General features: G+C 35.1%; 1 protein-coding gene across 1 annotated transcript; it reads right to left on the reverse strand.

Moving 5' to 3' along the window:
- Positions 1-1,283: 1,283 nt before the first annotated feature.
- LOC143597292 (65-kDa microtubule-associated protein 1-like) lies at positions 1,284-7,298 on the reverse strand. Its single transcript, XM_077075831.1, has 10 exons — positions 7,230-7,298; positions 5,276-5,363; positions 4,948-5,151; positions 4,599-4,847; positions 4,301-4,516; positions 3,991-4,146; positions 2,981-3,292; positions 2,400-2,487; positions 2,175-2,323; positions 1,284-1,670 (listed from the first exon to the last, which is right to left on the reverse strand). The coding sequence occupies exons 2-10, from the start codon at positions 5,345-5,347 to the stop codon at positions 1,380-1,382; spliced, it is 1,737 nt and encodes a 578-aa protein (XP_076931946.1). The 5' UTR covers positions 5,348-5,363; positions 7,230-7,298; the 3' UTR covers positions 1,284-1,379.
- Between the last annotated feature and the right edge of the window lie 6,699 nt (positions 7,299-13,997).

Raw genomic sequence — 13,997 nt, forward strand, 5'->3', positions numbered from 1 at the left:
ACAAGTTGAATCACATTGATAATCAAATTATTACAATTTGAGCAACATTGTGTATTAGAATAAACCCTTTCGTTGGAAGTAACCGTCTGCGTCAATGAGCTCAGTGAACTCTTATGAGCTCGTGTTTCTCGTGTTCTACATTCTTCCTGTTACCGAATAAACATACAGTTTCATGCACTATGGCTGAGGCCCATGTATTTTTTGAACTCAAATTCGATACACTTTGTTGTCATGTACAGCAATTCCATCATGGCAAAATCGAAGTCTAGGTGTTGGTACTTGTGTTGCATTTAAGAGTTATGATTTTATCTAAGAGCGGTAAAACAGACGAGGGTGTCCTGTAACAAGTCAAAACGGGTTCATGAAAATCAACAGCTTCTTAAAATAGAGGTCAAATGGGTTTGGATCAATACAAGTTCACATGTAGTAAGTAGTGGTCAATGGTGCAAATGAGTTGAGCTGCTCGCGAGCTCTTATCGATAAAAATCTAGAAACAACCCGAGCTTTTTCGAGCTTGAGCCTTGTACGAGAAACTCATTTAGCCTCGTCGACTCTTAACAAGCCTTGTGTATGTTTAACCTTTACCTCTTTTGAACTTCTATGTATTAATTTCACATTGCATAGCCGAGATCAAGAGCTTTAGCTCGTTCAAGGTACTACATGAGCATGAGCCTAGCTTAGGCTCATTTAATGTTTCTCCCAAAATATATAAAAATAATATATACTAAATATGTCATGCTCGAGCCTGGAAAAACAACTCAATAGCCAAGCTTGAGCTTTAGAAAAAGAGTTCGAAATGAGCCGATCTTAGTCAAGCTCACGCTAGGCTTGTTTGCACCCCTACAGTGGCGAAGCTTGGACTACGATTCCTGAGGGGCCGGACTCAAAATATATTAAAAGAATTCAAAACAAGGGAGGCCAAGCTCAAAATTTCGATCTAAAACGGCTAGCTTTACACTACGTATAAAAAATTTAGGGCGAAAACGAATAAATTCACACTACTATGCAAAAAACAGGGGGTGGGCCCACCCCGGGCCCTAAGTATACTTCGCCTCTGCACCCCTAGGCATGATTGCTGATGGATCAACCAAAGATAATTTAAAATTCTAAACTGATAACGAGTCAAAAACTCGTTATTTTAGGGTATCTTGGTTGCTTAATAAAACTAATTACTTTCGGTTACAAACCGACATTAAGCAAATAGTCGGTTTTAATAAGCAATCCCAAACACCCCCATTAAGCAAAATGATCAAAGAAATAGCACAAGTGCTATTACCCGAAACTAGTATAACGCAACCAAGGTATAGCATTTTTAGTCTAGTTACATGAAATCATAAGTATAACCCTAAAGACATTTTTTTACAATTACCCGGTTCACCTCAAGGTGTAACGGGCGCGGGCTCAGTACCCGACACACGTGAAGCAGCATCCTCTTTTGATATGGCCACGTAGTTGGAAGGTGCAATCGGTCTAGCATTGTTCGCCTTTCCTGACCTAGCTCCAGTTTGGTTCATAGTCAATCGTCGGTTAGGGGTTCCATTGGCTGCACCACCGTTAACACGTGGTCCCACCGCTTTCTTTGTGCTGCTAAGAGGTCGAGCCGGGCTTGGTTTTGACCCGAAGATGGCTTCTTGTTCTGTGTTTAGTTGTTCATTGAACTTCTTTTGGTCCTGTAAAGATAAACAAAATAAAGCCAGTTTAACGGTTCGTGTAGTGTAAAAGGTACGGGTGTGCATGGTGCGGTTCGGTGAGATTTTCAGCTAAAACTAAACCGAAAACCAAAACTTCGGTTTTGGAGTTTTTGAAACCGTTCAGCTTTGGTATTTTCAGTTTCAGTTTTCGTTTTCGGTTTTGACATTTGAGCTTGAAAATTTTAGGCCGAAAAAAAAGTTTGCAAAAAACAATGAATTTAGGTATAAATAATTTGAGTTACATATTTATTAAATTCGTATACATTACTTAATATAAATATAAAAAACACAAAAATATAGGAATTCGGTTCGGTTCGTTTTTTTTTTCAGTTTTATTACATGCAAAACCAAAACCGAACCATTAGTTCGGTTTTTACAAAAACATAAAACCAAATCGTCGGTTTTTGTTTTGGTTCGGTTTGGATTTTTCGGTTTTGGATCGTTTTCCCTAGTAAAAGGTAAACATGAAGAGATTTTTCAAACCTTCATCCTTCGTTTCTCTTCTTCTCTCTCGTGTCTGAGTAAAGCATACTCGTCAAGCATGGCAAGAAGTGGAACACCATCGTATTCAAAAGTAAGTCCGTGTTCTTCTTCCCATACTCGAGTTTTAGCAACCAGTGAGTCAACAAGAGCTGCACAGACATTTTTAAAGATTGTGAGCATAAAATAATTACAAATTTCCAAAACCTGAAAATATTGCGTATTTACCTGGAATTTTGTTGACCAAGATTCTGGCTTTCTCGGCCCGTTTGAGATTCAAGTGTGCACCTCTGCTTGCATTATACCTGTTGTTATCCTGTCGTAAAAAAGTCAAAACTTTGAACATAACTAACAAAATAATTCTATGAAAAACATACAATTCTGATATATTAAAAGAAAAAAAAACTAATTTTTTGGAAGGTAAATGATTTGCAATGTAGCATAATTTTAGCTATCATGCCATACTAAACTCATGGTTTTTGATATTGTTCCAAGTCTTACACCCCCTTAACCAACTGAGCTACACGGGGGGACAATGGTTTTTAATATGAGTCAACATGGAACGGTTTAGGAACCAAAAACGAAATTTTGGCATCTCCATTTCATAAAATTGATAACGTTGGGATTCTTGGTTCTCGGTTGTTTGGGCTTGGGCCATTTTAACTCAACAAGCAAAAAAATCAAATTTACAGGTTCGGGGATTAATGACATATATATAAGAAAAAACAATGATTTAATTTTAAAAGGAAAATAAGTACGGAAATCATAAAATAATTAGCTAATTTAGATATGGAGAGAGAGACTAGTACCCGACTGTAATCATCAAGCCAACTTTCTTCTTCACATGCTGACATCCATTTTTCAACTTTATCCAAAATATCTTTCCTACCAATTGCCTCTTCTTTTGCTTTAATAATCTGATTATCCATGTCAGCTAACAGTTCAGAAGGCTCAACAGTCCCAGAATCAATAAGGGCCAAAATTTTCTCCCTAGCAGCCTCTGTGTCGATTTCTATGTGGGCCCGGGCAAATATTTCTTCAAGTTCGCCTTGTCTCTTAAACGCGATCTCTTTCATTCTGCTACCTTTAAGCTTATCTAGCCTTTCAACTTCCAGTTCAGCCTAGAAACACACGAACACGTAACATGTGTTCAATGTGATTACAAAACAGTATTCTTACAATATATAACATAAATATTTAAAAATAAAAACTGTTTGCATTAGTGTATGCACTAAAAATATACTTTTGGTGATTTTTGACCCATCTGATGTGTTTTAGCTAAATTTATGATTTTACCCTTTTCACGCATAAGACATAAAATGATTCGGGGTGTAAACTAGCAGAGCTGAGCACAAGCTCGCCTATTGAGCTCAGCTCGTTTTGACTTACTAGAGCTCGAGCTTGGCACGTCTCAAGCTCTTTATCTAAATCTTGAGCTCGGCTCGTGAGTTATTTTTTCAAGCTCGGGCTTGGCTAGTTTATAATTTATTAACTAATTTATATACATTTATAATTGTTTTAATATATTTTGAGAAAAGCCTTAAACGAGCTAAAGCTAGGCTCGAGCTTGGCTGTGCAATGTGAAATTAATACATAGAAGTCCAAAAAAAGTAAAACTTAAAAATACGCAAGGCCTGTTAAGGCTAGACGAGCCTAAACGAGCTTTCCATAGAAGGCTCGAACTCGACCTCAATAACTAGGCGAGCTTTATTTGAGGCTTGAGCTCGGCTCGTTTCAAGCATTTTATTGATTAGAGCTCGAGTAGCTCGTGAGTGGCTCAAAATTGCCATAATATATTCTAAATTAGTGCATATGATACCTGTTCAATTAAATCTAAAGAAAGAGCCCCTGGGACAGTTACTTCATCCACTGAAGCCGATATGTTACACGTAACATGATCAAAACAGCTACGCTCTTCTTTAGAAGTATCCATCAAGTTCCAAAGATCAATCAACTGAGTTGCTAACTGTTGAAGCTGTAGAATTAGAAAACAATTAGAATACATAAACAAGATGCTACAAAACACCTACATATAGTTAAATAAATTCACTAAGTTGTAATGTTATTATAAAAACTATAAATTCCTGCTTAGCTTTTCTTAAAAGAAAAAAAAAGTGAACATGTTTTACCTTCTTTAACCGTTTACTTTTATCTTCTTCTAAAGCTTCAACAGTCTTAGCAAGAGTAACTAGAGTGTCATTGCTTATGCTTTTAGACTGCGCACCAGTTGCATCATTTAAGCTTGGATGAACTTCAGTCACCGTGCTGTAGAAATCAATTCCAAGAACCGCACATAGATCATGTATAGTGCTAACAAATTCCAAAACCTTATGCAATCTATCACTCTGCCAAATAAAACAACAAATCAACAAACATTAGTGTTTTCTTCAATTAATTGGTTGTTAACAGATTTAGGTCAAACTGTACCTTCTCTTTCTGGAGTTCTTGCAGCTGGTCATTATATTCATCCAGTTTCTTCAAGGATAAGTCAGACTCATCAACTTTTGGGCTCCCTGATTGTTGATTACCACCTGCAATTTCTCCACTTATTTTTTGAATTTGTGTTTGAACATTTATAAACTCTTTTATCCTTTCTTCCTTTTGCCTGCATAATTGTTCCAATGCTGGTGCAATTGCAGCAAGCTGTTCCTTTATGGTTCCTGATGTCTTCTCAGGCTACATATCAAACCAGTATAATTAACAGTTCATTTTCATAATTGCAAAAAACTAAAATATAAAAATAGTGCATCTCTAGTGAAGGTCACAAGTAACTTACAACTCCAACAAATGTTTTCTCTCCAAGGGATGCAAGAAGAGTTGATAGTTCACGTTTAGTGTCTGCCAGTGCCTGAATAAGATGTGACATTGACTTTGCAGCTTGGTCAACTTTCCTCTTATACACGTCTAAACATTCTTGTTCTAGCTGAAGAAGCATCTTATCTCTTTCCTTATCGCTTTCGCCTACTTCGTCCCAAATTTTCTGAATTAACATGGAAAAGTTAAGCATTATATAAAGTTAAAAGCATTATCACTCACTTCACTCTAATTCAGATTATGTGAGTGAAAGCGTAATCTGCGAAACTACATTAGGAATCATATATCACCTGTAACTGATGCAGTAACATCCCACAGTTTGTTTCTCCAATAAAAGGATTTTGAACATCCAGCTCTGCCATTTGGTGTCAATCCAACCTAGCCCGAGTCAACAGTTAGCAATCAAAATTTATAAAATATCAATGTAAATAATGCCTAACTTATTGACTGTAAATAATTTACATTTGCATGGCATTCATTCTACTATATGATTGTCTAGTATTATAACAATGTGTGATTCTCTACAAAAGCTTAGAGTTGTGTAAATCACTTGATTAGTACACAAACACAGTGGGTGGACAGCATAAACTCTCACTCCAATCCCCTACCTAAACCCTAGATAACACACAAATACACAAATGCACACCAATTTACGGCTTAACACTATAAATTTAAAAACTATAATTACTTTTGAACTTCCAGGTCACAGACTCACAGATCTCGAACAAACACTGATTGCACGTCGAGTCACAGTGCACTAAATGCATATCAAATGTGTACACATACAACTGCATTTATGAAATTGATAAGACATATTTACAGATACAGAAATTGAACACTACATGATTAGATTATAACTAACACACAACAAATTTGAGAACTACAGTTACTCCTTAACTTCAAAAGTCACAGATCTCGAACAAACACCAATTTCACATCGAGTCACAGTTCACTCAATGCATATCAAATGTGTACAATTACAACTGCATTTGAAAAAAATAGTAAAATTAACAACAAATTCTTAGAGAAATTGAACACTAGATTAGGTTATAACACCGATTTCACGTCAACGCAACTACGAACAGTACTTACTCAATGTAATTATCAAACATGTAACAATAACAAGTGCATTTGTAAAACTGATAGCAAATACTTACAGAAACAGTACACTAAATTAAGTTATAACTAAACATATTCGAGAACTATAGTTACTTCTTAACTTCTAGTTCACAGATCTCGAACAAACACCGATTCCACTTCCGAGTCACAATACACTCAATACATATCAAATGTGCAGTACAATTACAACTGCATTAATGAAATTAAGGGATGTTTGGGATTGCTTCTTAAAAATGCTTTTTGCTTTTTGGAGAGGCAAAATGTCCAAAATGCCCCTCCAAAAGCACCTAAAAGCCTCAATTTGAGGCTTTTAGGTGCTTTTGGAGGGGCATTTTGGACATTTTGCCTCTCCAAAAAGCAAAAAGCATTTTTAAGAAGCAATCCCAAACATGCACTAATAACAAATTCTTACAGAAATTGAACACTAGGTAAGGCTACTTCTTAATTTCTAGGTCACAGATCTCGAACGAACACCGATTCCTCATCGAGTTACAAACTCACAATACACTGAATACATATCAAATGTGTACAATAATAACAATTACAACTGCATTTGTAAAATTAATAACAAATTCTAACAGAAATTGAACACTAGATTAGTTAGGTTATAAGTTATAACACCGATTTCACGTAACGTATCAAATTTTTTTTTTTTCACTAATTTTTTTTTTTTGTATTCAAGTTCATCCTGTGTTATAGAAACATCCAAACGATTTACAATGAAGTGGCAGGTAAGCGGGCAACAAGCTGCGCCGCAACCCCCTTTTGGATAGCAAACCCAATCCGACTAAAAACAAAGTTTTGATTCTTATGGGCTGATACTTTACTATACACAACTTTCTGAACCCTATTCAAAAGGTCCACGGCATCCGGAGCTAAGAAACCAAATGTGTCAAAGGCGAAGGGGATAAATACGCATCAATCAAATGCGTATAATAATAATAATAATAATAACGAGTACATTTATGAAATTGATAAGATATTATTACAGAAATTGAAGAGTAGATTAGGTTATAAGTTATAACACCGATTTCACGTAATGTATCAATCAAATGCGTATAATAATAATAATAATAATAATAATAATAACAAGTGCGTTAATTAAATTGATAAATGAATACTTACAGAGATTGAATTGAATAGTAGATTAGGTTATGATGAACCTTTTGTTCGTCTGGTTCGTATTGTGTGTGTGTGTGTACAGATGAAGATGATGACTTGAGTACTGACTGACTGACGGTGTGTAATGATATAATTATTATTATTATTGTTATTATTGGAAATTTCCTAAAATATATATTGTATATAAGGTAAGTCGGAAGTCGGTTTTCTCTTTTAAAATTATGACTGGCGGTATAAAAGTAAGTTTGATGGTATAAAAGTGTTGTCGACGGTATAAATAGGTGGACCAATATCGATAAAATTAATTGAATTAAATTAAGTTTTATTTTGAATATTATAAAATAAAATCTTATTAAATTTCCTTTAATAATTTTTAATATATAAGGTTTTAATTTTCAAATTTACCATTATGAATCATTTACTTTTATTGGAAAATGTTAACGTACGAATGAAATTAGCGTGTTAAACGTGAAAATCAAGTAGAGTAATTATGTATACAAGTAGAATAATTGTATTACTCTATGATTACTTTATGATAATTACTCTACTTGTATACATAATTACTTTACTTGATTCTCACATTTAACACGTTAATTTCATTTGTGTCTGATCCAAACCCTACTCTTTTTATTTATATGTGGGTGAAATTTTACTCAAAATCGAGCCGTGTCAATTAATTTTATTGGAATTGGTCCACCATTTTATAAAGTTGGTCGTACTTTTATACGTTCAGCAACACTTTTATACCGTCGGTCATCATTTTAAAAGAGAAAACCGACGTCTGACTGGATTTAAAGGAGAAGCCAACCATATATACAATGAATATTTTTAAAAGTTTTTGATCAAATAGAAAAATTCTTTTACTTGAATTGATAATATAGACATTTTAGGAATTTTTACTATTATTATTATTACTATTTATTATTATTATTATTATTAGTTTGTTGTTATATTGTTTGTTATTTGTGCACCCGTGTTTTCTGGATTATTTACGAAAGTGACATTGCTGAGTGTGGTGAAATGACTGTATTGCCCTTGCGGGGTGACACGATTGAAGAGTTGTGGACTTTTATTGACGTCCGTGATTGCCGGTGTGGACAGGAAATATAACCGGAAACTAATGAGTAATAATGGCAAAGTTTTATAAAGGTATCGTGACATATCTGACGTGTATAAGAAAACGGATTCTGTTTTAGGGTTAATATATTTAATTTTTAATTAAACAGGTCTTGTTTAAATTAGCATGTTTAATGCACTAAGTTAAACACGCCGACCTACTAACCCGTTTATAATGTTTTAAACCCGTTTTTTACTACCTATTGGCCCATACCTAATAATGGGCTCGGCGGGTGTTTAGGGTAGAGGTGCACAAATCAGGTTTTTCAAATACCGGGGTTCAGGTATGACCGGGTATTAGAAAATCAGGTATTGGTAAAAACTGGGTCGGGTTCGGGTCCGGATATTGCCTCTAAAAACCATACCCTATGCATCGAGTTCAGGTCGGGTATAGAACCGGGTATTTGAATACCCTATTTTCGAGTATTGAAAAAACCCTATTTGTGGGTATTTTTGGGCTTTTTCCCGGGTATTTTTAAGGTATTTTTCGGGTATTTGAAATACCTGGTTTCGGGTATTGGAAAAACCCGGTTCTGGGTATGAAACCGGTTAGGGTTTTCGGGTATTACCGGGTACAAATTGGGTTCGGTTCTGGTTCGGGTTTTTGTACCGAAATGCATACTATATCCGTACCCTACAGGTAGGGTCGGGTACGGGTATTAAAAACCCGGGTATTAAAAAAACCGATTCCGGGTTTTTATTTCAAGTCCGGTTCTGGGTTCGGGTTTTTTTTACACCTCTAGTTTAGGGCATGAATCATGATATCGATGGGTGTACAAAAATTTTAATTGTTTATATGTATATATAGTTGTTATCCTAAAACATTAACAAGTGAAGTTGGCCCAAAAAATCTAAAGGGGGGGGGGGGGAGGGGGGGGGGCTTGTTATTTAACAATTGGTATGTTTTGTTTGATTGGGCTAAAAAAAATGAACAAATGGAATAGTAATTTAGCAATTAGTCTGTTTATGTTTAATCGAGTCAAAATAATCTGAAATCTTATTTTTATATAAGACTCATTTATTATACTCATCTTGGACACTCGAAATCTCAAAGGTGACCCTGAACCTGATTAACAAAATTATAACTTGATAGCTCACTAACCCGAGAATCAGTTGTCACGTTAACTAAATACGTTATATGAGCCATGTTCGGATTACACGATTTTAAACTTTTAGATGAGTCCTGAATTAAATATTATGTCTAGTTTGTCTATTACGTTTCCATTATTGTAATAATAATCATTAAAAAATAGACCACAAACCATAAGTATGTTTTGTGTTTGCGTAAAAATAATATAAAATAAAAATAAAGATTTTGTTTACTCTTTGTATTATTTAAACAATATAAAATCTTATTCTTAATTAACTTTTTATATGGCAAAGATTCACTATGCATATATTTACCCTTAAAAATTTATAACTCGTAAATGAAAATGAAAAAAAAAAAACAAATCTCACTTATTTAAGGACTAGATGTTTTTTCTTTTTTATTTGGTTGAATATATACATTTAATAACCAATGTTTTCGTAATCAAATTAGTCATTAAACCACCGTCTTATGATTCACTGGCTCGCCGTTCCGACAAGTAGATCTAGAATCAAATGGTCTCATGTTTAAATTTGACAACTAAAAAGTAAAACCCTCACAAAAGTTGACAACATATATATTTGAAACCGGTCCATGAATTACTGAACCGTCGGCTGGTTCGGTTCCCAATCCACAAGGGTGGAACCATAGAGGGGTCAAGAGAGTCTCCTGATCGGCTGATAATGTATTGGATTTTTATATATAGAATCTACGATTTTTCTATAAAAAAACAGGTATTTCATGTTAACCCATCAATAAAGAAATTTTGGTTCCGTTACTGTTAAACTTAAGCCAAAAACAAATAAACATTGGTCAGGACCAATGTTTTCAAACCCGGCCCGGACATCAACTCGGACGCCTTACCGGGTCAAAGGTCGTACCGAGCCGGGAGGGTCAACCGGGGTTTGACGTGGATGGCGTCTAACTAATTTATATATATATGTGTGTGTGTATTAGTATATATTAATAATAACCAAAAATAATAATAATAACAAACATTAATGTTTATTTATGTTTTATACATTGCTTTATAAATATATATAATTTATGTTTGATAATAGACATCAATAAAGCTGGTTGGTTGGCTCATGGATGGGGTAACATTAAAACTTTTATCTTCAAAATGACCAAGTTCAAATCCCGGCATGCACATTTTATTTTGGATTTAATGAAAAAAAAGGATTTTACCGACCGCTACTGGCAAAACCCGGCCGGGTTTTAAAATAACGGGCCAAATACCTTGACCCGACCCGGTTTTGAGTCCGGGTCCTAGTCGGACCGGTCCAACCGGCCAGGCCGAGCCGAGTTAAAACTCTGGTCAGGACTTGGGACCATGTAAATATTTTCTTAAAAGGAATAACTAAAAGTGGAATAATTATTAAAATAAAACAGAAGAAAGACAAAAACATAACAAGAGTCGACAGCTATATGGACTAACATTCTTCCTAAATCCTTAACCGGAGTTTAACTAGAGTTAAAGCGAGCCTGTTTCATTTGCATGTAGCCAATTCAGTGGGACATGTCGTCCAGATCATGTTCCTCACATGCAATATGGACTCATTCTAATAATCATTAATCATTGAATCATAAACCTATGTCATATCCATCCATGCAATAATAACTTAATTATTATATAGAAGTATTTTTGTTTAAATAAGTAGAAAAATTACATTATATTTTTTCAGTTTCATTTGTAAAGAAGATTATTTATAATCTTATATAACTAAGAATTAATCTAATTTTTATTTTAAGTTTAAGATACAATATATTTACAACTAGGAATTTACCTGGCGCGTTGCACCGGGACAAGTCGGTAAAATCTAGGTGGTGGTAAACTCGAGTGTTGTCAGTCTCGGGTGTTGAAAAGATAAATCGACGTGAATTCGGTCGGTTTCTTACGGTATCGGAACTAAAACAAAAGAGTGACTCTACGCGAATTTGGTCAGTTTCCTTCTCTTTCGATGCGGTACTGGAATTAAAAACAAAAAAAAAAACAAAAGCAAAATTGGCATCCAGTCAGTTTTCATTACGTTCATTATGGTACCAGAACTAAAACAAAAAACTAAATGGCATCAAAACCTGAGCCTTGTCAGTCCCAAACGTTGATCGTCTTTACGTGAATTCAGTTTCTTTCCATCACATAAAAAAACATTGCCGTTCGAACGGTTTTCGTTACGTTAAAAAAATCAAAATGGTGTGGACAAGTTGGGTGCCGCCACTTGGCCCAATAAGGGCTTAGTGGCACCAATCTTCTTTTTAATAATATATAATAATTATCAACATATTATTTTACCAAAGTTTATGAAAACGGCTCAAGACGGGTCATAGACTACATCAGTATACCGAAGACCAAGACTTGTGACGAAATGTTCTTAAGTTTCCACATGTCATTTCGTATGTAGCTAAGTTGATGTTTCTTGTATACGTGTATGTACATGCTCGTGCATGTCATATCGAATATGATTTTAAATGCTTCTAAAACGTTTGTTTGCTTTTTATGTGCTTGTTCACATGGAGGGTTATCTACGCTAAGAGCGCAAGTTGAACTAGGCTTAAGCTCGCCTAAACTCGAGCTCAATTTAACCTCTAGCTATACTTGTTCATTATTTAGTTATTTTATCATAAACATCATTATATTTTAATATAACCTTATATGTAACATATTATATGCAACAATAATAAGGCTTATTGGATTTTAATAATCCCAACTAAAGGCTATTATTTGATAATAATTTCAGCTGTGTTTATTGCTACGTACTGTTGGTTTCAATTTTTTTAAAAAATGTCTTTCATTTGTTCCCTATTGAAAAATACTTAATGGAGTTAACTTTTTTCGAACTTCAAACTGATTTTTTACGGCCTTTTGATCTAAAGGATGATACGAATCGATTGTTGTAAAACTTAGCTCGAAACAGTGCTACAAAATGATATGATGAGTCATATATTGGGTTTTGACACGTTAGGGTAGAGTTTGCCACATTTTTGTTGACTCAGAGGTTAATACATGTCGTCTAATGATGAAACGGTACGTCTCATCAAATGGTGGGCGGATGAGACACCCTGTCTCAAAATAGTAGGCGGATGAGACACCCCGTCTCAAAAGATTACCTAATACCCAGGTTAGTGTTGTGACGGGCCGTCTAATAATGAGACGGTCCGTCTCATCTGAAATTTGAAAAATTACATATTAGATTCTGGACTTTAAGTTTGGCAGAATGACAATTTTGTCCTTCAACTTTCAAAGTTGGCAAATTTAGCGCGAAATTTTCGAGACGTTACAAGACACCCAAACACTTCATTTAAAAATAGGAAGAAGGCTTTCAGATCAAACCCCACATGTGACAAAATAGAGTTTTCAAGTTAGGTCGAGAGGTTTTCTCATCTATGGCGGGTTTTGTAACATGCGAAAAATTTGAAACAATAAAATAATAAAAGTAATAAATGTCAAATAATAACGAGTTGATAATTATTAAAACGATCGAATACTAGCGTCAAGTAACCGAATTGTTTATAATAATAATGACTTTGAATACGTTATTAATTTTAAAGTACAGTGTTCGAATGAATTCAAAGCTAAGGTAGAGGGTTGATTTAGAAATTTGTCAAAACTATCAACAAAACAAATAAGTAATATAAGATATGCTCATGCGAGGGAATTAAATAATGGTTATGTATTTTAGAATTTTTAAAGTATAACATATATATGTATAATAATATAATAAACATGCAGTTAGGATATTTGGATAGATACCATCGTTTTAAATTGCTTATCCCCAACAACAAACATACGGAAACATGCAAGGGTTTTTGAGTTTAGCGATAACTATCGATTTGGGTATCTCTATATAAGGCTCATTAAACTCCTATATCTCTATGCTAAATTCTGTTGCTCCCTCGCCATCTCTGTCTCATTCGGATCCATCGCCGCCGAGCGAAATCCATCGGAAATCACCACCGTGTACCACCAACGACCGCCACAATTTAGACTGCACCAGCGTCTTCGTTAGTTCGCATCTGGTTCTGGTGGCACACGTCGTGCACCGCCACTCGTTTCAGTTTTCCGCAAGCACCGACCATTCGAGTTACGCCACCGACAACGGACGCGAGTGCTGGAATACGCCACCGCCGCCCTGCAACTAGCCGGAGAAACCGCTGACACCGCAGCCACCTCTACGCGGGTTCTCGCTGACGCTGCTGGTAGCCAGGCAACCACCGCTCGCTTGCACTCCCTGCTCGTACACGTGAGGTCTTCGCCGCTACCGTAACCTGTTGTTGCCGGGAATCACCGACGCTATCACCATCTCGAGTCGACCTTCCAACTGAATCGCCGTAGAAGGTAAACCCATATCGATCTATAATTGTTTCATTATGTCAGTTAACAAAGGGTCGGCTTAACAACTCTTGGCTAACGGGTTTAAAGAACAAAAACAAAACATATGTTTTAAGATATATATATGTTCGAAAACAAATCTGAAGTCTGAAATAAGAATGCCAACTTTAATATGTTGCTTTTATTTTTTTTTATTTACTGTTTATGAATCCAAAGCCAATATTAAATTATATTAATA

This window comes from Bidens hawaiensis, unplaced genomic scaffold, assembly GCF_021521415.1.
Source record: "Bidens hawaiensis isolate Kalapana, Puna unplaced genomic scaffold, B.hawaiensis_p1.1 tig00048055_1, whole genome shotgun sequence".
NCBI classification, from domain to species: Eukaryota; Viridiplantae; Streptophyta; class Magnoliopsida; order Asterales; family Asteraceae; genus Bidens; species Bidens hawaiensis.

What these genes read in the sequence shown, in the direction of transcription:
- LOC143597292 (XM_077075831.1), bottom strand. Translation starts at nt 5,347, where the DNA reads ATGGCAGAGCTGGATGTTCAAAATCCTTTTATTGGAGAAACAAACTGT. An exon ending in AAGAACTCCAGAAAGAGAAG is followed by an intron (nt 4,517 to 4,598) that starts GTACAGTTTGAC and finishes TTTATTTGGCAG; the next exon opens with AGTGATAGATTGCATAAGGT. An exon ending in AAAGTAAACGGTTAAAGAAG is followed by an intron (nt 4,147 to 4,300) that starts GTAAAACATGTT and finishes CTAATTCTACAG; the next exon opens with CTTCAACAGTTAGCAACTCA.